This window comes from Strix aluco, chromosome 2 (genome assembly GCF_031877795.1).
Source record: "Strix aluco isolate bStrAlu1 chromosome 2, bStrAlu1.hap1, whole genome shotgun sequence".
In the NCBI taxonomy this organism is placed as follows: domain Eukaryota; kingdom Metazoa; phylum Chordata; class Aves; order Strigiformes; family Strigidae; genus Strix; species Strix aluco.
This window is the reverse complement of record NC_133932.1, coordinates 106950005-106977903: the sequence shown is the minus strand read 5'-3', so window position 1 is coordinate 106977903 and position 27899 is coordinate 106950005. Positions and strand designations below refer to the sequence as shown.

Below are 27899 nucleotides of genomic sequence, written 5' to 3'. Positions count from 1 at the left end.
CAAAGCAAGTACCTAGAAATATTGGGTCTTCAGTTCAGTTCAGTTCAGTTCAATAATGGATGTGTTTAAGTTGTTGCATGAAGACACCCTGAAATACGAAAAAAAAAATTCCTCAGAGTAAAAATATTGACAAATTTTCCATTTTGAAGCGGACCCAGGGCGGGAATGGCAGAATGGTGTTGGGGCCCTCCTCCTCTCTGACACATACGGTGCCAGCCGTGGCCGACGTGGGTGGAACGGTTGTGGGTGGATTACAGCCCTTTTTAGAATCCCTGTTGGAAAATAACCTTTTTTCAAAACAAAACCGTTGGAAAATGAGAGGCTGGGAAGGCGGTTGGGGCCTGCCCCCCCTCAGTCCGCCCCGGCAGGGGGCAGCAGGGCCGCCCGGGCATGGGCGGGGCCCTGGGAGACCATCGAGTCGCCGCGGGGTGTTGTCATTGCGGGAGGGAGTGGCGCGAGCGCTTCCTGCCCCACCCCGTTCCCTCTGCCCCGGCGCGGTGGTAGCGCATGCGCGCTGGGAGGGGCACCTGAGGGCGAAGGGGCTCAGCCATGGCGGCCTCCATGATCTGCAGCCGGGTGTCGGCCGGGCTGAGGGGCAACGGCCTCCGCGCCGCACTGGGCACCGCCACGGCGAAGGTAGCGGCCGCTCGGGAGCGGGGGTGGGGCGGAGTGGGCAGGGCCGGGCCAGGCCCGGGCCTGCGGGGGTCGGGGTCGCTCCCTGCGAAGCGACGGCGGGAGGAGCGGCCGTCTCGTCCCACTCCTGCCACCGTCCTGCCCTGCGCTGCCCTGTCGCGGCGGCGGGGCTGGCAGCCGTGTGCTCGCCTTTGGCGTACGTCCCCCCGCAGCTGCTCTTCTTGCTTGTGGCGGGTCTTCCCGGCGCGGTTCCCTTTTCCTTTCTTTATAAACCACTTTCCCTTAACTTGCTTGGAAATCCCAATGTTTACATCTCCGCCGTCACCTTACTCATACGAGGGGTCGGGCTGTGCCAATAAACTCGTCTTCCAGCTCGCATCTCCCCAGTGTCTGCTCTTGTTTCCTGGGAATGCCTTTTCGGGGTACGGTCTTGTTTTTGGCTGCAGAGCCCCTGGAAAGCAGTGCAAACAAAAGAGCTAGGGAGTCTAAAGTGTGTAACCCTCCTTGCGCCTGTCTTCTTCCCCCATAAGGAGGAAGGTCGCTTTGAGTTCCCCTCTCGTGTTACGCACGGCCTCCCAGGGCCCGGCTGGGCAGTCAGTGCCAGAAAGGGCAGCAGCGGCAGTCAGCACCTCTCACTTGGTTTTCATGCCAAGGAAAGGGCCTGCTGTTTGCAGAAGGAATCCTTTGGAGGTTAAATAGGCCCTGTCGATTCACTGGCTTGAAATGCTGTAGCAAAGCTCCTGTGTTGTCTGCATGCTTACTTTATTTTGAAACCTTAAAAATCCAGTCTATTAAAACTTCCTAATACAGACTGATTTTTGTGGTACTTGTGCCAATAGTACATACAAAAAAAAAAAAAAAAGGCAAAATTTTGCGTGTATCTAAGTTTGTTTTGTAGTCTTTTTAGCTTGAATCTTTCGGAGCTAATCTGTTCATGGATCAGCTGAGCTCAGTAGGTTTGTTGTTTTGTGTGTATATAAAATTAAGGTCCTCTTCCTATATGGTGAAATATGAGAAATGCAGCAAACATTTTTTTACTTTTGTTGTTGATAATTTTCTTGTTACGAGATACAGTTACTTTGCAAGGTACACTTTGGAGATCCATGTGGTCTTAAAGTCCATGAGTTCTTTTTAAAAAGGCATTGCTTATATGTACCACTTTGGATGTGTTATGATCAAAATCAGTTTCTCCCTGAATTACTTTATACAAAATATCTCTCGGAAATTTGTGGAGTTCTGTACATCACTTTTGCAAATGAAATTATGACTCATTCCATAATGGAACTTCCTGGATTGAATATTAGGCATGTTAAATTTTACTTGGCATTTGAAATGTTAAAGTTATTTTGCACCTTTGGCAACCCTCTGATTCAGTGTAGATGTTTGAAATGGGTCATAGCTAGTTTTTTTCTGTTTCACGATAGTCATATGAAGGCTGAATAGTCTGTTCTGTAGCAAATTAAATTCACTACATACAACCACTGAAGGTGGTGTAAGTTAGTTTCTGCTGCCCCTTCTTTCCAGGGCTTAGTTCTTCATTTGGCAGACAGAAGCAATCTGTCAAAACTTGAACAAACCTATTCTGTGTGCTTTTTTCAGTTCTCTTATGCTTCCAAAATTCCTCAAGGTTCTTTTCCCTACAAATATATTCCTTAAAGTACTTAAATGCTAACTAAATACCGTAGAGTGTTTTAACCCGGCCAGTCCTTGTCAGTGCTAGCAGCTTCACCATCTCTTTCCCGCTGCCCCACTAAAACCTCACAAAACCCAATACCAGACCTGACATGAATGACTAATGTGGAAGGGTAATGTACAGTAAGTATAGAACTAAGTGTTTGAGTGTTTGCATTGGTACACTAAACAGTTCTTGTTCAATAGGTAGACTTTTTTAAACCTAAGCAAAGAGGGCAGTTTTTCACAACACAGTCATGTTCTTGGTTCTTTTTGTTTTCTTTTACTTTTTTTTTTTTCTTCTTTTCCTTCAGGTACTTGGTGGAAGTCCAGGAATACTCAGTAATCATGGATTTCAGATGCAACAACAGCAACAGAGGTGGCTGTCGCTACATGAATACATGAGCATGGGACTGTTGCAGGAGGCTGGCATTTCTGTTCCACACGGACTAGTTGCCAAGACACCAGATGAAGCTTACAAAATAGCAAAAGAAATAGGTATAATATTAAAGAGAACATAAACAATATAGGCATGGGATTGATACAAGTGTAACTACTTTTTCTGTCTTTCCTGGTAAGACATTTCTTAGAGTTCTGAATATACCTTCTCTTTAAGAGAGCGTTTCCTGTGAAGCAACTTTCTTACAGATCTGAGTATTTACTTTGAAGCTGACATTTTCTTAATCTGAAGTTTTCTAATGCTTAAGATTGCTCAGTGCACAAGCACACAGTGAAATCAGTTGAGTGACCTAGTTTTAAAGACACTCTCGGTTGTGTTTTGAGACTTGTTTATGAAGCTGAAATGTGTCCCTGAAATTCCACTGGGGAGGGACTTGATCCTACTTCCCTTAAGGGCTGTGAACATGTGTTTTGAGCACCATCACTCCTATATCCCAAATGCTGCTGATGCTTTTCCTGTAACTTGTGAGTCTTGTTTAGAAAGAATGGGGCAGGTATAAATTGTATTAGCCTAGACTAATACAACTACCTAAACTTCTTTGAGATGAGTAATAGACTCTATTTTGTGCAAATCCTGGATTTCTTTTTGCTCTCAAGCAAGGTTAGAGGAAATCTTGTGTGAAGAGCTTCAGTGGTGGTGGCAGGTAAGGCTTCTGTAGTCCAAGATCTCATATAGTACAGAAGATGCAAAGCATACATACCTTTAGGCTGCAGAAGAGTAAAATCCTATTCCTTTGTGAATGTGCTGTTCTGGCAGAATGCAGCTACTTCATGCAAGAGGGGACAACTTTGATGGCTTGTAGTTTTATGCTAAATTCCTGGCTTATTGATGAAAAAGCTTCCCATCTCCTTTGCCTGGTGCTTAAATACTTTAGAGTTGAGCTTTAATTTTGGACTTGACTCTGCCTATTAAATTGTCACTTTACCTGCTATGTGTCTTAGTAAAATTCTTTGTTTTAATTTGGATGTAATATAGAAGTCAGCTTCTATTGTTTGAGGCATTAATACTGTTGTGGGTTTTGTTTTTTAGTTTAAAGCTTCTTCCCCCCTGGAAAAAATGTAATAGGCTTGTCACACAGTTTTAGTGAAGGACATTGCTTGTTGTATTCCACTTTCATATGCAAATGCCTAAATCTCTTTTCACCTCCAAGTGGATAACATTTGTAGTGATTCTTTGGGTTACAGGTTTTGTTAGATTCAGTTTCAGGTGTAGATTTACTGCAAGAAATGAGATCTGAAAAAGAAGGTAATCTTTTTTCTAGAGCAAGTTATGCTGCTTTGTAACATAGAAAGGAATTGGAAAGCTGCTTTTCCTTCATATCTGACACCCCAGAAATTCAGGTGTTATCTGCTTGCCTTCTTTGTCTTGCTCTCGTCAGAGTAAATGATGCAAAATTATAACTTCATTAGTATGAAAGAGAGATGTTAAAATACTTCTGGTCTGAGAATGGTTTAAAATTCAGACCCTAGCCTTCTGTTAAGAGTGAGCTTGTAGCATGATCTAAACGTCACAAATTGGGCATACCCCTTTGCTTACGTTAATGTCTGCACAGACCTCCTGCTAGTGGCAAATGAGACAACCTTTGCCTGTGACTCTTTAATGGATGGCAGGGAAACTCACCGATCAGGATTCCTTTGGTTTGTTCCTTGTTCAGAGAGGAGGACTATAGCCAAGTAGGTATGTCTGACTGCTGTATAGCTCTGTCTCGTCTGTGTGATGCCATAGGTCTGCCCTTTTATCTGGAGTATGTGACCCTGTGCAACTTCTTGGGGGTCAGAAAAATGAAGTGTATGAGTTAGCATCCTTTAGTAAGCTAGAATAAAGGAACTCAGGGCTTCTGGTTGTCAGCCATATTGTTTAAGTTGGTGTGTATTTGATGCTGTGGCTTTCTTTGGTACTTGAGATGGGGAAGGGAAGACTTCCCAAAAGGAGAACACACTGAAGGAGCTTGAGATTTTTAGGCATTGCTCAAACCTTCCCCAGAACTCATTCTGCATGGTGACAGATTATCCTTTGCTCCAGTGTTTTGGATTTCTTTGTTATTGTGGCCATTTCCCCACTAGTTTTCATTTAGTATGTACTTAAACCAAACCAAACAAACCGAATCTCTAGCAGAATGGAAAAAATCTCACTTTTTTTTTGTCCACCTGCTCATTGTTTGTTTTTGTTGTGTAAGAGTTGCTGCGGGTAGATATGAGATTATCTTTTGCTTCTTTTTATGTGTTAAACTGTTTTTTCAAATGTTTGTCTAAACCATTACATAGATAGTTGGTAATACTGCTTGCTCTGTCTCCCTAGTGCTGATCCACATACTCCTGATAACCTTTAGTCGGAAACCTGCTCTCTGTAAACTTGAGCTTGGCATTGGATTTCTTTCCTTTTGCGAATACCTCACTTCAGTTAGAAATGGGTAACTTTTTATCCCAATGTATAACAAACGGAACCTTCTCATTAACAGAGATTATTATAGTTTAGCTGTGGCTGTAGCTAAATCAGTGTAACCCTGTTCTATGAACAAAGCCAAAGCTTAACTGTACTGAGGGTTATTATCACTGTGAGGTAACTAGCATGTGGTAGAATCAAGCTGAGGCATATAAATGTTGCAGTTTGTCTTAGAGCCTAGTTAGAAGAATGCACTAAATATTCTTCAAATAACAAAACCAATGACATTTGTTGGAATTTCATTTGAAGTTATGCTTGAGGTCTGAAGTTAGATGAAACAGTCCAGAAAAAAGAAAGATTGCTTCCTCTCCACCCCTGCAGTCTTTCCTGTACTAAATATTTTTTTTGCCAAAGTGTCCTAAAGAGAGCAAATTGGTTATCTATATGTGAAGTAATTTTGAAATGCATGTGAAGTAAAATACAGTATTTAAGCTTGGATTGTTTTCTTCCCTATAGCATTTTGCTATTTTTAAAAGAAACTGATGAAATCAGATGCTGTGAGCAACTTTTGAGCAATGATGACAGATCACTTATGGTTTGAATCTTAAGGAAATAAAACAACTTTTTTTGCTGTTTTTTGAAAATATTTCTGCTGCAGCTATCAGATTTCTTAAAATGTTTTCAACTTTGATTTCTGTTCTAGCTGGATTCTGCAAATTATTATTGTTTTGCGTTTTTAAAAAACATTTTTTTTCTGTTGTCATGGGAAGCTTGGCCATTGTAATTACTACAACATTGGTTTGCATACAGCTTTTTCTTTTTCATATTTGGCTGTTTAGAGTCATCATTGGAATTTGTTGCTTATCACAAGCAGCTTTTCCCTATAAAAAGCCCTCCATCTCATTTCAAGTAAATGGTTATCACATACTGGTTCATGAAACTATTATTCTTTTAAAATTACTCTTGAGCAATTCAGTCCCTAGGAGTAGGTTTAGACCTCCTGTATATGTCACTGCTCGCTCACTTTTTCTCCAATAGTTCAGTGTCTCCATTCAAGACCTCCAGATCTCATTTGTGCCACTAGAAGAATGCATTCTACTCAGAGCTGAGAAGACTTGTATCTGATGAAGTCTTTAAAAACTTTATTGATTTAAAAAAAAAAAGTATTTGCAGTTATTTGTGGGGTTTGCAGTATGTGGCTTTTCATATGTTACATGAGCGTCTCACTTAAATTTTAAAGTGAGCTGAGTAAATTCTGTTCCAGAGCGTTGATAAGAGGCTGCAGTATGTCTTAATGATTGCCTCTGAGTTTATGGTTTTCTCTCAGCCTATGCATGCATTCCAGCTAGCACTGTGACCAGTGCTGATTTAGAAGCTGATAAGCATTTGTTATCAAGAACATGACTAATAAACCTAAAGACTATTTCTTGAAGAATAGATGCTTCATCAGTGTGATAGCAGATAGCTCAGCAGAACATGCTCCTTGAAATGTATAGTACTGCAGGCTCTTAAGACAGCGCCTATGAAAGTGTATGGAACTTAAGGTTTGATGCTTCTTGACGCCTTCCTCTGTTCACAGTTGTGTGGAAGGCACTGACATATTGTATGCCTGTAGAAAAGCCTACTTTTCTCTTATAGCATGTATTTCTATTCATGACAATTTGAGAGGTAAGACTTCTAAAGGGATTAGTATCTTGAAGCAGCTTTTGTGTTCTGGTAGTTTTGTAGGATTTTAAGATAGTGAATCCCATGGCCAGACTGTCAAATTTTAGTAAAATAAAAAGCTGTACAGAATAGGAAGTGTTGCGAAACTGAGTGCTTAACATTTCACCTTTCTACACCAGAGTTCTTGAAAGGAGACTGAAAGCTGCTACTTTTGCTATTGCGGTTTAAGAGATCTAGTCCATCCCCTTATCAGTGTGGTTTATAAGGTATGATCTTTTTTGTTATGCTTTCTGCAGAATGACTCAAGTAATTGGCTTGGCTGTATTCCTGCAGACAGTTTCATGATTAATGTTTCTTTTCAGAAATTTTAAGTTCTTTCCAATGTTGTTGTTTTTTTCTCTGTCTATTGCTTAAACATACAACCTGTATCTGTTAATAAAAAAAAAAGTAATGCGTAAACCTGGGTAGATTTATAAATAGACTTATTCATCTCAGGCTTGATTTAGTCAGAAACTGAAGTTTAGTACACTGTGTGCAATGATTTTCTTAGGTAAGGTACTAGCTTTTTCTTTATTAGCTCTTCAAAAGAATAGGTATTCCAGGCACTGTGGCACAAAACCACCTGGGGTGGTTTTCTCCTTAGTGTATACCACACCTTCCTTGGTAGTTTGTGATTAAGCTATTTTTCATTGTTCTAGCAAATTTTTGCATAAATCCCCCAGGTGTTAAAAAAACCCTGTTGGAGTGGTCAGGGTTAAGTATCAAAACTTCTAGATAATCGGCAGTAGTAGTCTAGAAACCAGACATCTACTTGAAATCTGACAAACACTACTTTTTTGGCATCTGAAGCTTACACTTCAACCTTTGCTTTCTTCTGTAGTATTTCACTCCTTTGAAGTTCTAATATCCAAGCATGCTGTTGATAATAATTTACTAATTCAAATAACTCACCTAATCAGTAGATTCCAGTTTTGATTGCTGTATTTTAATTGCTTAACTTAAGCTATTGCCAAAACCAAACCTGTCTTGTGAGTTGATGAAAAACGTGATGCAGTTGATTAATGTCAGGAAGTATTTGTGTAGAAAATAGTATTTTGTAATAGCAAAACATCTTGTTTCCTCTCCTGACTGGTATGGTCCTTTCAGTGTAAGTATGAAGATTCCTGGCATGTAATGATTTCAGTAGTCATACTTTTGATTTGCGTGCAGTGATTCTTTTAACACTCAAAAGTTTTAAATGCTGAAAAAATGTAATTTTGAAGTTAAATTCTAAATAACTATACTTATTAACAAAATGCAGACAGTATACTCTGAAGAGATTCTCTGCCTGTGTAGACAGTTAGGGTCAGCATACTCCTTATGTTGAGACTTCTGTTGATAATGGAGTTAGTTACAAGCCCATCTTTTCCCTCCCTTATTCCAGTAAATACAACTATATTGTTTAAACTTAGAGTTTTTATTATATCTGTGCAACAACAAAAGAAAAAAGGTTTGTATTCTAAATGGAGAAATATTCTTCCTGGAAAAACTTTTAATTACAGAGTAATCGAGGCAAAAGTTATGGTCTCTGTCTCTCCCAGGGTCAGTTTGCAGTTGAAAGGTAGTTGAGAGCTTTATTGGCGCTTGAGTTATTAACCTATCACTGCCTTTTACTATTGTTTGTTTTGTCAGGACATGTTAGGCTTGCATAGTTATCATGAAGGTGTTTATAATATGTGGAAAACAGTATTGATGGTGCAGTCAATATTGGACAGAGAAGTGGCAATTAAAGTCATCTGACAAAAGTCAGAATGGAAACTTTTAATAAAGTTCAGAATGGAACTTTTAAGAAGTTCAGAATGCAACATTTTAATAAAGTTTGCCCTAATCATCAGACTTTCTATTTGCACAGAAAACTTCAGAGATACAACAGAACAAGCCATCTTGCCTCTTAAATTTCTCATAAGATTCTATTTTACGTAGATCAGTGCATGCATGCAGGGAGAAAGAGACCTTTCTCCCAGTTTGAAAGCTTAGGTTATGGAATCCAAAATTATTCCTTCCAATAAATAAATACCAGTATTGCTAGAAATGAAGATTGTGCTGTTTCCTGGCTGTATTGCTCTTTCACTGTGTAGTTAATAAACCACTGTTGAAGGTGAAACCTGTAGTGTTAGTACTGTGTAGATTTTTGTTGTCCTGAACAGATAGATGCTAACTCAGTGTTCTCCTGATTTCAGGCACCTGTTCTCATTGGTATCTACTCTTAGTTTTCTAAGCATTTCCTCGTTCTTTTCAGGCTGTTTTACTTACATATGCTTTTCGTGCTAACTGCCATTAATATGGAAATACAGCTTGTAACAAATGCTTGTTCCCGGTTTTGTGCATTGGTCTGTAGCTTGCTTCCTGACACATCAGCTGTACTGAGAGTTTGTTGGTTTGTTCTAGTGCCCTGTGCTAAGGCTTTACAATTTGCTACTGCTGCTGAAAGCAGATGTCCTGCTTACTTCAGTGTCCCTGTGCGTGTGCTTGTCACAGAGTGCACAGGCTTGCAGAAGTACTGTCTGCTGAATTAGCTTTTGCCTTCGGCAGAGTCACTCTTCTGATACGCTTTAAGGTGTGGTTGTGCCAATGCTCATGCTGGCACAAGAAGGGAGGCTGGAGTGAAAAACTGAGGACAGGAGGCAGGATAGGACTGCTGCTGTTGGTGTAGTGTTGGCTGACATAAACTGCCCTAACTTTGTAAGTGGATACCTGCTCTAGGGCAGAAACTGCTATTTTTCATTGAAACAAAAGCCTAGCAGTATTTCAAAGCAGCGTAAGCAAAACAGAAGGGCACAACTGTTGATACTGAGTAGAAAACTATGTTAGCTGCTGGTTTCCAAATTTTTTTCTTGGGTTACTCTGTATCAGCAGTTCTCTGCTGTGTCAGTGCTGCAGCTGTAACACCGCAGATGAGGTGTGTGACCAAACACTTCTGTCCTCTAGTTTTAGGATCACTTTAAATGGGAACTGTAGGAAAAAATGTTTACTGAAGAATAAACTTTCTGCATGAGTTAAGTTAAGGTTGTCTTGGGACATGTTATCTTAAATTTTGTTTCAGGTACATCTGTGCAGCTTAATTGCTTGTAAACATAGCTGGTCAAACAATCCTTGAAGTGTTATGAGTTTATGCAATCAAGCAGCTAGTTTGTTTGCAATGCTGCAGGAAAACAAATTATAAGTTATTAATATACTGATCATTTAATGCCACAGTTGTTGCATTTTGTTGCGTAAGGGATAGTCCAATGACAACTTTGTTATGGCCGAAACTGATTGTGAAAAGTTTAAAGTTGTTTCTCACACACTTTTTTCTGGATGTCTTTATATGTTGTCAAGGCGTAATCATGCATAATAATTAAATTCTTAAGAAATATCTTATGGGATCAGGGCAGTGGTGCATCCAGCCCAATAATCTGCCTCTCATGGTGGCAAAAGAACATGCTGTTTACGGAGATTGTTAGCCTGGCTGTTTTCTGCAGTCTGTACACCTCATTTGCCTCCAGCATTCATAAATGTTGTCTTAGGAATACCAGAGGGAACATCTCTGCCCAGTTCCCTTTGAATCTTCTATTGTCCCCTCATGTCTCCTGACAGGCTTCACTGTCTTCTTTGTAAAGAAGTGTGCTTTTTTTCTTGCGCCTTTTTAAAACTGACTTCACTTGGTAGGTGGCTTTTGGTTTTGGCTGGTGAGGAGCAGGAAGCGGAATGTATGATGTATGTGTAGTTGTGTGTTCTTGCTCTGTCCCTCACCAGGTATGGGTAAAGACTGTAATCATGTTCTTGCTTTGTGCTCCTTTGATTTAAGGAAGTGACAAGCTCTTTTAGTCCCTTCTTGTAAGGGAAGCTCTTAATTTCAGTGATCATCCTGGTAACCAGTCTTTCCTATTGAAAATTGCTTTTCTGATCATGCCCAGAACTAACGTAAAGTTCCACCTGAGATCTGACCAGAGCTTTAGCTGGCATCTGGTTCTGACTTGTTCAGATTCTGATCTTTGTTGCTAGGAGGAGTAATTGCTATGAAGAAGGTGCCTGTGGGTGAACTTCATGGCTTTCCTGAAAAATTCTCTTTAGAAGCATCTTAGTGGACTTAGTGTAGGAGGTGTAAAGTAAGGTGGAGAGATAGGACCCTCTCTTCTGAACTTCCTAGTCAACTGTAAGTTAAATCTCTTAGTCTTGCTTCCTAAGTATATCAGTTCTGAATCTTTGTCAGGTACAAAACTTCTGTAGAAAGCTCAAAATAGTAAAATACTACTGTGAATATTTTAAATCTTAAATATTTGAGTCACTTCAGATCCTTGTGAAGGAGCCCAGGTGAATCCTCTGGGAGCAAGGGAGTAAGTGTGGGGTTTGGTGTGTGGGTTTTTTTTTTTAATCTCTTTACAGAAAATAAAGTATTTTCCTCTCTCTTTTATACTAACGCTAAGAATTTATGCTCCTCCAAATTTTGTTTTTGTATGTATGCACAAGGTAAATTGTTTTTGAATGGATAGAACTTTATTTTTAAGCTCACACATTTGAGTATGTGGCTTCATTTATCCATGAAGCTACCATTTATAATCTTACTCATAGAGGAGGCTTAGTGTTTCCTAAAGTGAGCTTTGTACTTAAAGTAATTGCATAAAAGTTAAGTCTTTTGTGTGGCTTCTATAAAGCTTGTTAACTTACTTGATTGCCAGTACTTAGTACTGAGTTAAATATTAGATAATAGACTACAGTAAATCAACGTATACTTGTATGCTTATAAACTTCATGCTTCTTGTGCCAAAGAACTTCATACCAGTTCGAATTCAGAGATGTGTTGTTAGTAGACAGTCAAAAAGTAAAATCTACAAGTAGCTACCTGAGATAGTAACCTGAGTATTCCTTTTGCTTATAGCCACCTAGCTTGTGATATTATGCAAGTTTAATTTTAGCTGGTGTGCTGGTTTTGACTGTGGTAATTTTCTTCATAGTAGCTAGTATGGGACTATGTTTTGGATTTGTGCTGGAAACGGTGTTGGTAATTCAGGGATGGTTTAGTTACTGCCGAGCAGCGCTTACACAGCATCAAGGCCTTTTCTGCCTTTCACACCACCCCACCAGAGAGCAGGCTGGGGGTGCACAAGACATTGGGAGGGAACACAGCTGGGACAGCTGATCCCAACTGATCAAAGGGATATTCCATACCATATGGTGTCATGCTCCACATGTAAATCTGGGGAAGAAGAAGGAAGGGGGGGACGTTTGGAGTGATGGCACTTGTCTTCCCAAGTCACGATTACGTTTGATGGAGCCCTGCTTTCCTGGAGATGGCTGAACACCTGCCTGCCGGTGGGAAGTGGTGAATCAATCCCTTGTTTTGCTTTGCTTGTTCACGTGGCTTTTGCTTTACATATTAAACTGTCCTTATCTCAACCCAGAAGTTTTCTTTCCTTTATCCTTCTGATTCCCTCCCCCTTCCCACTGCAGGGGGTGAGTGAGTGAGTGGCTGTGTGGTGCTTAGTTGCTGGCTGGGGTTAAGCCATGACATCTGACCAGGCAAGATGCAGGTGGAAAAAGGAATTAATGCAATTTTTTTGTGTCTGCTGTAATCTTTTTCAGTATGCATAGTGGCTAGTTTTGCTCTAGTACTCAAATTTTTCTCAGGCTTTTCCATGGTTGTCTTTTCACATCCAAGAGAACAACAAGTTCTTTCTTTGCTCCGAAGGACCAGAGTGTCTCAGCTAATGGTGGTATGAGAAAAAACGGGATGTGCCACACCAATGTGAATGGGGCAGCTCTTAACATCTTGCAGTCTATCTGCTCTCTGCAGTGTATTTAATGTAATCGAACTTGAATAATAACTCAGGGCTTTGCTTTTCTTCCTGTATCCTCTTAAATGATCTGATGAGCTTTTTTCTCTGCTTTTTGTCTTTCAATGACACTTTGGAATATCCCAGTTGATTTTGATTATATTCTCATACTTTACTTTTTAAACCCAAATGCAGAGTCTCCCCTACCTAGAAGAATATTTTGTGAAGGATTTTTAAACAGTTAAAGACAACTAAAGGTCTTACTCTGCCTACTCTGGGAAAAATAGTGGATTTGCTTAGGCCTCTGACTTCTGCAAAGCACTTGAGCTTATGCGTCAGTGCTCTGCTGAATGGAAGCCATAGTGGACCTGCGAGTTGACTTAAGTGCCATAGTTATGTATCATTGGTGAGAAGATAGTGGTTATGGATATAGGGTATTTGTACTTGACTGAGCAAAATCTTGGATTATGGCGTGTCAAATAGTTTCATCTTGTTAATAGTCTGTGAGATACTAACTATTTCTTACTGGGTACTTAATCATTTGTGATTCAAACACATGTTAAAGATATATTGGGACACTCAAAGTATCAACACTTTTGGATACTAACTCACCAAGGTTTGTTCACAGAACAGCCTAAAGCTGCAATTTGTGGGTGGTTTGAGACTCTTGGAATAACCTATGTGAGTTACAATACAGTCTTTGATTCATATATTTGTGTTTTAAATTGGGGTGGGGGTGGGTGTGGAGAAGGGGGAATAAAATGAAAACAGCCTTTATGATTCTATCTGGGTCAGTTTGTTTTAATAGTCACAGATGACAAATTTTGGGTTTTCTTTCATTCTAGGTTCAAAGGATCTTGTGGTAAAAGCACAGGTTTTAGCTGGTGGTAGAGGAAAAGGAACATTTGAAGGTGGCCTCAAAGGAGGAGTGAAAATAGTTTTTTCGTAAGTTGTTTCTAAATTATCCAACCAAGTGGAAGAACTTCAACGTTTCACATTATGAATTGAACCTATTGCTTAGTTTAAAATCAGTGTTTTAATTATTAACCTTAAAATAACAAAAATCAGATTTTTTTTCTTGGTGCTACTTCTGTTTTTCCAGCAGTTTCTTTGTCACATTCTGAGCTTCTTTTATTCTAGTCCAGAAGAAGCAAAAGATATCTCCTCCAAAATGATTGGAAAGAAGTTGTTTACCAAGCAGACAGGAGAAAAGGGCAGGATATGCAATCAAGTATTTATCTGTGAGCGCAGATATCCCAGGAGAGAATACTATTTTGCAATAACAATGGAAAGGTCTTTTCAAGTGAGTAATGTTAGAAATAGAAGTAAACTATTTAACTTGCTATAGCTGAATGTAAAAAAAACCCCAACAAACTAAAACCAAAACTGTTTACTGATCACTTGCTTTTGAAAATCAGAAATGTATATGAGCTAAATTTTGTTTCCTAGTATCTCTGACTATATGATTACCTTAGTGTTTTAATGCTTTAAAAAAGCAATGCTACAATATAAATTTAAGGAATAATAATAAAGTATTGGGAGCCCCAACTGAAGTTCAGAGTCATGGCTGAAGGGGAGATGGGCGAAATGAGTGGGTTATTTTCGTTTTGGTTTTAGTTTGCACTTATCTACCAGATGTTTATACTAGAGTTTAGTTTAAAAATACAGCTCTATGTGTGCATGTACATGAACACACTACTTAAAAGTGTCAGGAACAAGACAAGTGAAAGTCTTTTTGAAGAGCCAGTGGTCCTGGATAAATCAAACATCCTTTTTTTCCCAATGTGTGGAGGTTCCTAGAGATGCAGAGGTGTGTGTCTCAATTTTGAGAGTGCTGGTAGCTTTGTTATGCCAGTACTAGTCAGGAACTAGTAAGAAGATTTAGGCCTAGAGATCTGTCTTCAGAGCATTCAGGAAGATGAAAACCATAGTCTCTCCTGCTTGTATGTTCTGTATGTGTGGGTATATAGTTTTTAGGCTACAATTCAAACTGAAATGTGTCAGTGTATTTAGTGACAGACTAGTGTTCCATTACGGAACATAGACCATTAATTGCTAAATAACTTCAACAAAACTGGGGTAAAGCAGGTTTTGGAACTTTATTTTCTGAAGCTCAACAAAAAACTGAGTTTGGTCTATCCAACAAAAAACTGAGTTTGGTCTATCCAGATGCTTAAGAGTTTGCAGAGACACTGATCTTGGTAATTAGGGAAGCATCTCTGACAGGAGTCTGAAATAATTTTCTGTGGAGGAATGAGGAAACTAGTCTTAATCTTCTATTTTTCTGTTGCAAAATTAGGAGTTAAATACTGTATTTGTTCCTTTCTCTTCTTCTATAGTGTTCTTTCTGATAGGAAAGTATCAGTTATGTTAGGTTTTAGTACAATTAAGTGACTTGGGCACTTACACTCTGTTGTACTCTATAATAGAGCAGGGAAGAGTCAAATGTACAGTATGTACCCCAGATTTACCACAAGGTGGCATTAGAATACTGTAAATGCCTGGATTTTATAATCTTAAAATTGTGTAAGCAATAAGCAAGCATCCTTATGGAATTAAAATTTACTGTAACTGATTTAAGCAAATTAGATAAAGAAGGGAAACATATTTTCCTGACTTGTTCTTGCTCTCGTATGAAAAAAAATTAGTGTATATTGAGCATAACAGTGTGGATTATTGTCTTTTGATAGGTATGTGCTTCATTTTTACTGCTGACTTTAAGTCATGTTTTTAGATGTGCTTGTAATTGCTGTAACTTGACTAGGATGCTTTAAGATGACAAAATTCAAAAGAATGAAGTGTGAAGGTTGAATAGCACACAGTTTGTGTTCCTGAGGGTGTTGCAAACCTCTTCCTTTAAAGAGGGGAAAAAAGCCTGTGAAATAGTCAGTTGAAAGTGGAATTTGATGTCTTGGGTGTTAGTCACCAATAGGGGCAAAACTTCTAATGTTTTAAACAAAATTGTTCACTTTGGTCAGTTCTGTGGATTGATGAGTTATTTTTATAATGTGTTTGTATTTTCCTGGCTCTTCATGATATGAAAATCCAGAAATGTTCATTGTGTTGAACCTTGCTATTGGATGTAGGATAGTTCACCATCTATATGTTTCCATTTGGATGGATGGTGGTGGGAGGGGAGAGGTGTGGTTAAGCACATTCTCTGAACCAGTGTCATTTTCTGTAATTAATTGTTAACAGTTATAAGGCTGTTTAAGATGTGTGCTGATATGAGATGCTGCCGTAGTACACCAGCTGTCATAATCCATGCGCAGGTGGTGATAAGGGAAGGTAGGTTGAGATGATAAAGTGAGTATGTTTTTACTGTAAACTGGAGGACTGTGCCCATAGGGAGAAATTTTTAGGTTCCGTGGTAGTGAGTCCTTGATGCTTTTGTTGGTTTAGATAGCTTTTTAAAAAAATCTCTGCTGCAAATGTTATCAATTCTGTTTTTTTCATTTCTTTTATTATTGAATAATTGAGTGCTGTTTTGTCGGAACTCCATGCCTGACTTTCAGTGATGGCTATAGTCACTGAGTTTTGTCATACTACTGAACAGGAGTAGAACAGTTTCCAGTAATTTGTCACTAGGTTCTGCAGACCTAGGTTTGTCCTTGGAGTTGGAGCATGGCAGAATGAATAAATGAGTGCCTGGCATTCAGTATGTGTTTGTGTCAGGGTGAGCAGAGAAGGGGGAGATGAGAAGGCTGTTCTTTTTCTAGTGACACCTAGAAGGTAAAATGCATATGATTGAATTGAATCTTTCTATCAAAATTTAAAACTAGTATGTCTATGTTAATTGCTCTGTTGCTACAGTGTATACAAAGGGAATTTTTCCTTGTTAAAAGAAATTGGACCCAACATAGACCTTTAAATTTGGAAGGTATTATTAAAAGGTTTTATGTAGATAGGTAGTAACGTTCTGCTCAGAGCATACAAGTAAAATGCCCAAATAAAAAAATTTCCAGCTAACAACAAGGTTTTATTTCTGTGAGGTATCTTATAGGAAGAACTAAGTTTCAATTGTGTGGTATAAAATTACTTATGCTTTTTTTTTTTCTTTTTCTTCTAGGGTCCTGTGCTGATAGGCAGTTCTCAGGGTGGTGTTAATATTGAAGACGTTGCTGCAGAGAATCCTGATGCGATAATTAAGGAACCCATTGATATAGTAGAAGGCATAAAAAAGGAGCAAGCTGTTAGGGTAATTGTTAATGTGGAAAAGTACACATTAGCGAGGATGGGAGGGTTGCTTCTAAATTTTGTAAAGTGTGCATGCATTCAACCTGCTGAGTTGTCTTAAACCCTTTTGATATTTTGAAACAGATTTGAACTAGATATTTAAGTATTTTCAGGTGATAGTCAATGTAAATCCTACTCTGCATGGCAGTGCTTTACCTAGCTTTTATATAGCTTTGTAAAGGCATATGATGACGGCTTTTTACTAGCTCTTTTTTAGGATAAGTGCAGTGGTTTTTGTATTGAAAACAATCTTTTCAAACCCAAGAGTTACTTTTTTTTCTCCAGAAAGGCAGGAGAGGTTCTACATCTTCAAATTCAATTGACACAGAAATAATAGCTAAACCAGGACATTCCTAATTTGTAATTAAATCAAACCCTGAACGTCAGTTAACTGATAACTGATCTTTTACTTTCAGCTTGCCCAAAAAATGGGATTTCCTCCTAATCTAGTGGATGAAGCAGCTGAAAATATGATCAAATTATATAATCTCTTTCTGAAATACGATGCTACCATGATAGAAATAAATCCTATGGTGGAAGATGCATCAGGAGTTGGTAATGTTTTTTTTTCATATTCTTCATGTAACAGCTTGACATTTTTGTAAATCTTAGTTGCTTCGTATTGCTAAAACTTCAGCTGTTTACAGCAAGAGGACTTAGCATTAAGATGGTATGTTGAAAAATGAATTTAATAAAACATAAATTTGCAAATCTAAGCATAGTAGATACCTGCTTTTAATTGCTAAGTAGGATCTTAAGTTTAAATAGCTTCCTTTTTGCAATTTTTTAATTAATTTAAAAAGAATACATCTTCCGCACTTGAGTGTTTGGCTACCCAGCGTAAGGCATTCCTAGAAATTGGGTCTTCTCAAAATTCATGAATTGAAACTTGAGCCATCTTGTGTTTTCAAAGTTGATACTGAAAAGATAACCAGAATAGTAGCACCTTTGAAAACTAACCATTCTGCAGCTGGATATGCTAAAAACCTGATAAACATCAAGGTATCACTTAAACACCTATAGTCTTTCAATACATCAAACTCAATCAGTCACTCTGATGCCTGAGTAGTAAAAGCAGGAGATTTCTCAATCTCAGTCAATTCGCCTCCCTCCAAAAAATCGATCTGTGGAGAATATTTGTACTTGAATTCCGGTACAAGAGTTTTAAATTTAAACATTAGTGTAGCTACTTCATCAAAGCTTACAATTACAATCATTGTTTGTTTGTTTTTTTTTTAAATAATACTGCTTAAATGAACAGTATGGAGCAGTCTCTCCCATCTGTTTCTCGTGCCTTGTCATTTTTATATCCTCTGTTTTGATGAAGATGTAGAAATGAAGGCTTACATTTGTACAGACAGAAACTTGGTTCTGATGTAAAGAATACTCTAGGTTTTCCATGTCAGCTGCTATATCTAAGTGAAACTTACTTTTGTGTGCATTCTTCTGATGCCTTTTTTTTCCAACTCACATGTTTTTTCATTGCGTTTGTGTGCTTACGTACATGCACATGCACACTATATATTTCATCTAAAAGCAAAATAGTAAGAGGGAGTAAAAAAGCCCCAAACAGAGACCTTCTGTAGGGATTAATTACCTGCTCATTACTGAAGTGTAATTTGCCCAGATTTCTCAAGCAGTTTATTGTAAGATTCTTTGTTTTTAGAGTGTCTCAAGAAATACAGTTACCTTCACTTTTGGTGCAGTTAAAGGGTCTTAACTGATTGGGTCAACTGGAGGGACTCTTGTATTTACATGCAGTGCTAAGTGTGTCTTTTCAGCTGAACTTTTAAGTTTGGACTGCATGAGCTAGCTGCCAAGTTTGACTTAACATACTTTTAACATATTCATGTAGCGGCTGAGGTATTATTCTAGTATTAAATGATGGTTTGGTTTTTTCTCCTTTCAGTGATGTGTATGGATGCAAAGATAAACTTTGACAGTAATTCAGCCTATCGTCAGAAGAAGATCTTTGATATGCAGGATTGGACACAGGAAGATGAAAGAGACAGGGATGCTGCAAAAGCAGATCTCAACTATATAGGATTGGATGGAAACATAGGCTGCTTAGGTGTGTTCTATTTAATGAATTTTAAATGACCTAATGGATTTATAAACTGAATTCCTAAATGTTATCTTTATTCTCATATAGTCAATGGTGCTGGTTTAGCTATGGCCACAATGGATATAATTAAACTTCACGGCGGAACTCCAGCAAACTTCCTTGATGTTGGTGGTGGTGCTACAGTGCAGCAAGTGACAGAAGCCTTTAAGCTTATTACCTCTGATAAAAAGGTGAGGGAAGAGCTGTCATCTCAAGGTCCTACACAGTGGTAAAACAGGCTATGATTTGAAAGACAATGCTTAGTGCATGTTCTCCAGAAAACATGTTTTTATAAGCATAGAATTTAAAAAGGGAAGAAAATGGAGATGTTAGCTTAATCTTGGTGCAGATGAAGAAGGTCTGAAAACCTATTGAATTTTTTTCACCTTTTTAAAAATAAGTTCTTTGGCTGTGTACTGAGTAGGCAGTTGTGTGTCTTCTGGTGCAAGTTACAGCTGTATTTGAATATTTCCAGAAATCTTTGAGTCAGAAACTCCCCCTGCCTGCTGTTTAAACAGAAACTGTATTCAGATGGGTTTCCTTTTTTTCCCAGTTTTCTTTCCTTTTGGGCCCGTTTTTCCAGCTGGGTCTGTTTTGTGCATAGAGTTGTAGAGATAAATATTCACTGTACTGTGCACAAACAAATTTCTAAGCTACTAATTATATGTAATGTAAGATAAAATAACTTTGTAATGGGCTTGGAAGGGCATTTCGATCATCCTATCAAAAGTTTATTAAAAGTGTTTGAATATTATTAAAATAATAAATTGGTTGAAATTAGAGGAAGAGCTTTACTACCCTGGAAAAACAATGTGAGGACTGGATTGATGGTCTGCATAGAGGCGCTTATCCCAGTGGGAACTTGATGGTGGTTTGGGACTTTTTAAAAAGAAGGAAAAATATGAAAAAGTTAACCAAAAAAGGTTGGGAGTGATTGCCAGACCTGGTAATGGTATGCTAGTTTTGCACCAGAATTTCGTGCACCACTTGCTCATCTTTGGAAGGGCCAGAAACAAATAGTGAGTGATGTTACAGAGGAGCTTAGTCTCTTCCCCATTGGAAAGATTTTTGTGAACAAATGCAGGGTCTGACACACTCTCCCAGAGTGTTACATAGAATCATTTAGGTTGGAAAAGACCTTTAAGATCATTGAATCCAACAGTAAACCTGACACTGCCAAGTCCACCACTGAACCATGTCTACACATCTTTTAAATACCTTCAGGTGACTCGACCACTTCCCTGGACAGCCTGTTCCAATGCTTGATAACCCTTTCGGTGAAGAAATTTTTCCTAATATCCAATCTAAACCTCCCATGGTTCAACTTGAGGCCATATACTTTCATCGTATCATTTGTTACTTGGGAAAAGAGACTGGCAGCCACCTCACAGAGAGTGGCAAAGTCTCCCCTGAGCTGCCTTTTCTCCAGATTAAGCAACCCCATTTCCCTCAGCCTCTCCTCATAAGACTTGTTCTTTCAGCAAACTGAGGGAAAAGTGAGGGACACAGGCACAGAGCACCTGAACTACAGAGAGAAGAGGAGAAGAAACAATGAAGAATCTGGGGGTTGTTGATTTGGGACAGGTTCTTGCAGTGCCAATTCTCTGCTTATGGATGGACAGAGGGTGTCCAAAAAGACTTAATATATATTTCCCTTTCTGCCTGCCTTCAGCTGTTCCCTATTTTATGAAAAAGCGATGACTATAGCTGGGATTCCTGGTGCTGAAAGTCAAACAGCAGTACAGCCCACTGGTGTCATGGCTGGTGGTCCGGGTTCAGTTCAGGGGTTGTTTGGAACAGCCTTCTGGGGTGCCAGTCTAAGTTGCTTCTACCCATTAGTAGAAGGAGCAAGAACAATGTCACACAGGTGAGGTAGTCTAATTGCAAGATAATCAGAACCAAGCTACTGTTTGTTAACCAGTGGCACATTAAGCTTATTCTGTCCTCCAAGGCTGTCTACCCATTTTTGCTCCTACTTTATTCCATCTTTCACCATTGACTGTGATCTTTTTACTCCTCCTTTCCACCACTTGAGTAGGAGAAGACTTTCCCTTAACCTCAGGCTTAGTCCTCCTGAATAAAACATATTTCAGATAGCTTACATCTAAGCTTGCTAGCTTTGAAGTAAACTGTGTAAACAGTGTCTTGTGTATGAGTCTTGTAAATTTTCTGTGTTCTTTACCATGGATTCTTCAGTATGTGGAGATACTAGTGTGGGAGGTGCCTCTGCTGGAGTAATGTTAGACATGGAAAGATAAACAATTGACAGATTGTTACATGACTTTACTGAAGTTTTATCTGATGATTTGTTTGAGGAAAATTAATACAGCTCTCTTTATTAATCATGTGCAGAATATTCTGAAGTAATGTACAGTGTTGAATTTGTACAGAAAATGGGTGTGTGTCTTTTTAAGTAGCTACACAGAATACATGCTGTGAATAAGAGAAACGGCTATTGTCTGCAACTCACGCTGGACTGAAGGACAATGTGGAAGTTTTCCAGGGCAGGCATTTTTGCAGTTGGGTTTTTCTGAAGTAACTGTTTTGCTGTATATGACTTCATAGAACTGTACTTTTGTTGCTGATGTTCTCTAGAACAGAAATATTCTGTATCTTTTGCAGAGTCCCTTATTACGCTTCCAGAGCTTGCATTTTCCTTAGACTGAAAGGCTGAGCGGTGCTTTTATTTGATGTGGCTCTGGCCATTTTTAACATGAATATTGTCATTAATTCTGTAGGTACTGGCTATCCTGGTAAATATTTTTGGTGGCATTATGCGATGTGATGTGATAGCACAAGGCATTGTTATGGCAGTAAAGGATTTGGACCTAAAAATACCTATTGTGGTACGGTTGCAAGGTGAGTGTGCTTCAGTATGTGTTAAATATATTTCTGTCCATAGTGACAAATGTTCTTGACCTTATATATTGTGTACCAAGTTGGCTGTAAGCTGAAGACTGTGGAAAAATAAGGCAAACCTGGAATTCAGAAAGTGAGTGTTGTCAAGTTAATAAAAAGAGATTTCCTGCTTTTATAACTACTAAAATTGTTGTCTTCTAGATTTATTCACTTAACTTACTTTTGAAACAGGCTTCCTAGAAAATATGAGTACTCTGGTAGTAGTAGTCTCCTGTTAAATAAGAATGGCATTTTATCTGTTTCTTAAGGTACACGAGTTGATGATGCCAAAGCTTTAATAACAGCTAGTGGCCTCAAAATCCTTGCGTGTGATGACTTGGATGAAGCTGCAAAAATGGTAAGATAGCTTTTTATGAATATTTGTTTCAGAACATAGCACCCATTGCAGAATATTGAAAAGTTGAAACTCCATTCAGTCAACTAAAGGTAGTTTAGGATAAGTCACAGTGCCAGTTATTATCAGGGCCTGAAGCAAATGTTTTACAAGTTAGTAAGTAATATTTTGTAAGGAGAGGAACTATACAGTCAGAAGCTATTATACCCCAGAAATTTCTGTGTTTGGGACTTTTTTTCCTTTTTCCCTCTCTCTGAAAAGCAGGTTAAAAAATAGGTTTAAAACAAAAAAATAAATCAAGTAAATGACCAGATCAGTCACTCTCCTTGGTAGGGGAATGGCTAAGAGTTTAGCTTTAGTAGCTGGAAGAAAATACTTAAATTAAGGTAGCTGAAAAATGAAATGTAACGCTTCCTTTGATAGACCACTATATTTCAGTGTATATAATTAAAACTGAATATAGTTGATCATCCTGTTGCCTCATAAGGTAATTGGATATTCAGATATTCAGTGAGGTTGTTTGTGATTATTATTTTTTTTTTCTGGTGTGTTATGTTTTGCTTTGTTTCCTGGGGTTGAAGCTCTAGAAGCAGCTGTAGATTGCTTGGATGAAGAACTTGCTTAGCTTCAAAGTATGACCCTCTGTTTTAAGGAATAGTATTAAGGCCTGCTGGCTGATCAAGCTTTGGTTAGGTCAATGGAAATCTTCCCTAGCAGTACGTATGGGTCTTTAAGCTATACTGCATCTACATAATGCATCTTCTAAAGCTGCTGCTGAATCTGAAGTTCTCAGCTGAATCATGGAGCCATGCAAATGGAGTTAAAATTAGTTTTGTAATCTTAAATTATCTGCCTCTGTAGAAGCACTTTTGAAAGGGTTACAGGTTTTTTTGTATGTTGCCCATAAGTAATTCCTTAAACATGTTTATGTAGAATGATGCCATGAGTGGTATAAACAAATGGATGAGGGTAGATCAGAGTACTAAGCTGAGTATTCAAAGCAGTGGTTATAACCAGTGATGTTAAAAGTATTTTTTTTTCTACCTAAATATTCAACAGATGTCTGTAAATTAATCTAGCTAACTAGTATTTTAGCTGCTTTTGAAGTTAGGTAATGTGGATGAGAAAAAGATACTACAAATGTGTAGCAACGGTGAAGATAAAAATTTTTGATCTGAAAAAAATTAGAAGGCATCTGGTGGATTTTGTATCATGGGGAAACTTACAGTTCTGAATCTTTTTTTTCCAAAATAGCCACTTAGTTATAATATTTGATTCTAAGCAGGAAATAATTCATAGAGGTTTTGAGCTATTATGCAAGAGAAGTTGAGGCTTCAAAAGAAGATCCAGAAATGCTTGCAACAAAACTCGGGGGAGAAATAGCTTCTAGGTATATAGAATCTCTTGTGAGTGGGTACCCCAACACCTCCCAAGAAAACAAGGTGCCACATAAAGTTATCAAGATATTTGGTTGTAAATGAGAACCAGACATCGTGTAACCGTGTGAGATGTTTTGTAAAAGACTTGACTGATCTTTCATTTAAAAGTGATTAAGAAGCACTGGACTAAGTAATAATCCCACCCTGCCCCTACCCGCCTTAAGATGTTGCTGATGATTCTCTGGCATTACTTTGTTTAAAAAAATTGGTCCAGCTCACTCAAATTAGGATTGTTTTGAAATTAAGTCTTTATTTTCTGTTTTTCAGGTGGTGAAACTGTCAGAAATAGTAAGCTTAGCAAAGCAAGCTCAGGTGGATGTTAAATTTCAGTTGCCAATTTGAGGAATGTCATGCTGGTGTCTAACATGTTCTCCGAAATACTGTGTTCTGTGGGATATTTTTCATTTTTTTGTGTGGAGGTTTTGATTGTTAGACAGGCGCACAAACTGAAGTACCTGGTCTTTAATGTTAACATTCAGAATGGTCAGAGTTCTTGTAAAAGCGTGTATTGCTGATATTTAGTCCTTAGTTGTTGTTCTCAAGCCTCCAGCTTCTGCTGCAGAATGTCACTTGCAGTATACTTCTGCATTGTCCAAAGTAAAGCTTCTGGTTGAAAAATAATTATTCTGAATGAATTCTGAAGTTATACTTTACTTGTAAATTTGTATTAGCCTTTGTTAAAAGTAAATATGACTAGATTATCTAGTTGTCCATGTGGAGAAATGTATTGAAACGGTATTTTATATTGGAGACAGTTGTACTTAGCAGTATAATGGACATGAGCGAACCAATCATTATTTATGAATAGTGCATTTGAACTTGATCAGAAACATTTTTAGAAGTGCTTCACTGAAGTGGCTGGTAACTCTTCTGGACAACGTGTTTAATCACTACAAAATATACTGTAGCACTTAGATTTTCACGATTTCCGGTCCTTACAAAAAAAGCATCATGTAGTTTTATATATGAACAAGCATTTACCAAACTTCAAGGAGACAGACTACATAGAGAATTAAAATGTCTATTGTACATTGCTAATAAAATTGTACATTAATAAAATGTCTCCCAAAACTTCTACTGTGTTTTCTTTATATGTCACCATTCTGATAAATTGCATATACTGATGGATTAAACCATAATTTAAGATGGCAAGCTAAAAGCTTTTTAGGATTATGTCTACAATAGCACATATGTTAATTTTTTTCCTCCTTGAATTGCATTGCGTGGTTAAAAACACATGAACTCATGCTGTGTTGAAAAGGTTGGACAGATACCATGCATGTAACAGCTTACTGAAGTGGCCGTAACTGAACTCTGCACAAACAAATATATAGGAAAATGTTGCTTTTGGGGAAAATGTTGCTTCTACTAACAAATCTTGTATTAACTGTTAATTTTTGTCATCTTACAATGCTGTTGATTTTGGCATTACATAGAACTTGGAACTTGGATGATGATCCATTTACCACTTAGTTTCCAAATGATGTTAAGTTTCTATGACTCATTTTTTGTTGTAGTTTGTAGGGGTTTTTTTGTTTAAAATGCTATTTTCTTGGCTAATGATAGTGTAGTTTTTATCATGAAGTAATGAAGATTTGTCTGTAGTGGGATTTCAAAATGGGAAATCATATAATCATGAACTAAGGACTTAAAAGGATTATGTGCAATGTGGGGAAACTTACAGTCAATCATATGCGGTTTTGAGGTGGGTAAGGTGATAAATGCAGAAACTTTAAACTAGCATGGTATCTTTCATAGTTTTTTGGCAGTACTAAACAAAATCAGCAGAAATTAAACTCACTCTGAATTTAAACTGGATTCTTTTTGATCCTAGTTGGTCTCACAACTGACTACTGTGTGCTGTTGATCCAGCATGCAAAATTGGGCTTCTGGATATCCTTGGAACTGCTTTTATTCAGAGGCCTTGAATGGATTTGCAAAGATAACTAGTTTGAACAGATTTGTTAAGCATTGAATAATTTAGAGAATATAATTCATTTCTAGCATGTGGGTTTGCATCTAGCCTTATTTTTTTACTTTTAAAATCTGTGTGGAATGATAATGTTCCAGGTTCATAAGGAGATCAATTTTTTTTTTAAACATGCCAGGCTAATTCTTTCTAAATCAGAGCAAGGAACAATGAGACAACAGTGACTTGATGTTGCCAAAACTGACAGATGGAAATAGTCTTTTAGTACAAATACTGGACTAGAATGGAGGCAAAACTACATCCTGCTGTTAGTCCAGAATTTCCTTATACCCTGTTTGAACTGTTAAATGTAGTTGAGTAGGGGAGAGAGAGCCAAGAGAAAGTAATTTCCATCTTTGAGAGGAATGTAAAATACTGACATTCTCAGTTAACATATTCACAAGTAATAGACTTGACAGAAAGCAGTGTTTTGCCATTACGGTAATTCTAAAGTCCATAGTATTCCTTTCACAAAGGATGAGGAATAGGAGTGGCATAGGAAGGTGGCTGCATATAATTTCCTGACCAGAGTGTTCAGAGTGTACCAAATCACTCTTGATGGTAAAATAACCATCTGTAGAGTGGAAGGTAGTTGTTTTAAGTTACTTCAGCAATGCTTATGGCTTTGTAATGCAAATAGTTACTAATTGGAAAAAAGTGGAATTTCCCTTTGGAAACAGCAGTGTGTAAGGGGTTGGATATAGTGTCACAGACAGGATGGGAGGCTTGGGAGGAGTGTGAACAGTGATATGAAGGGCTGTGACCAGGATGGCATATAAGTGGTGTATATAGGTGCCAGGCGTGCCCCTTTCCAGAGATACAGGTCTGGAACATTATTTCTTGTTATTTCACTTGATGAAGAAAACAGAGTTAGTGATTGACTGATTTGTGTTGAGTATCTGGAAACTAGGTAGGGACATGAAGATTGCTTTAATTAAGAAGGTACTAGAATGCTATGGGACCTTTTAATTATGTGTGTGTCTTAATCGTTCTTCAGACTGTTTTGCCTAAATCAAAGTATGTTGCAACCAAGGAATGTTAATCCACTTAGTGTGTAGTCGATAATTTAAAGGCCCAAAGCTGATGTAGGAACTAACTGAATCTACTTAAAACCTTGTAAACAACCTCCTTACCCATACTGTATTGTGATATTAATAATCAAAGATTACTAAAATTAGTCTGTACAGCCAAAAGCAAAATTTGTCACAAAGTAAACAAAACATGAAAAATGTGTAAACTTCTCTACGGATAAGAGCTTCAAAGGAACAGGAATTTTAATGACAGTAAAAGGAGTTTGTATTAGACAACTTGCTGCCTTTTGATTCAGTTATCAGTGCAGAGTTTTGTAACTGTTTTGAGATATCATAAGAGCAGATGCCTTTTTGTAAGAATCGTCCTAATCACTACCAACCTTGAAATTCAGGTATTAGCTGTTCTCATGTTCCACAGCTATCTCGAGTGTTAAGACTTGGGGGATGTTGTGACCAATGTGCTTGAAGACAGTTCTGGTGGATATTAAGGGCGAATGTTATTCCATAAGTATTCAAAAAGATTAAGTTTTTTTTTTTTAATGCGTTATCTACTGAACCAGTTTCTATTTAATGTATTTAACCACTTTGTACTGTGATACTTCAGTGAAATAATTGTCCATGGAAAAACAGACAATAGGATTCTAAGTAGTAGTAATATAGATACTGTTGGTGGACATACTCAAGATTTGTTTAAAACAATTCTTATGCTAGAATTCCAATGTTGGACAGTTGGAAAGAAAAGTAAAAAATGAAGCTTTGAAGGAGCTGGGAATAGAGCTGTATTTCAAATTACTAATAAGTCTAATGCATTTAATGTGGGGAAGGCCTGTATAGTAACCCCCTGAAGAACACCCTGCATCAAGGAGAACAACTCCAGTTTCATGAAGGTGAAACTGCTAAGCTCAAGTAGCTAGCTTCTTACCTTGTGCAGATGAAAGAGTAGCCCTGGATTTAATGGAGGCTTCGTTGCAAGATAATAGTACTATTTTAAAACAAATATTTAAATTCAACTATCAAGCTGATACGAACAAAAGAGAAGGTCGATGCAGGATGTGCCTGAAGCAGTAGCTCACCTTTGAGCTGTGCAGGGACTGTAGGCAGAAGGTAGTGAATTGCCACTGTTTTGTAGTGGGGAACCCATACCTCAGCATACCAAGGCTTGCTTCTAAATCATTATGTCAGTCTGCCTGATTAACCTCTTTGCCTGACAGAGACTATCACTGCAGGTGGTATCTTTAATATCTGCTGTATCACAATCATGGGA

General features: G+C 38.1%; 1 protein-coding gene across 1 annotated transcript; it reads left to right on the top strand.

Moving 5' to 3' along the window:
• Positions 1-484: 484 nt before the first annotated feature.
• On the top strand, positions 485-24706 carry SUCLA2 (succinate-CoA ligase ADP-forming subunit beta). Its single transcript, XM_074815679.1, has 11 exons — positions 485-636; positions 2619-2802; positions 13449-13548; positions 13744-13906; positions 16673-16801; positions 17256-17394; positions 18749-18910; positions 18992-19134; positions 21682-21802; positions 22111-22199; positions 23903-24706. The coding sequence occupies exons 1-11, from the start codon at positions 550-552 to the stop codon at positions 23975-23977; spliced, it is 1392 nt and encodes a 463-aa protein (XP_074671780.1). The 5' UTR covers positions 485-549; the 3' UTR covers positions 23978-24706.
• The last annotated feature ends 3193 nt before the right edge of the window (positions 24707-27899 follow it).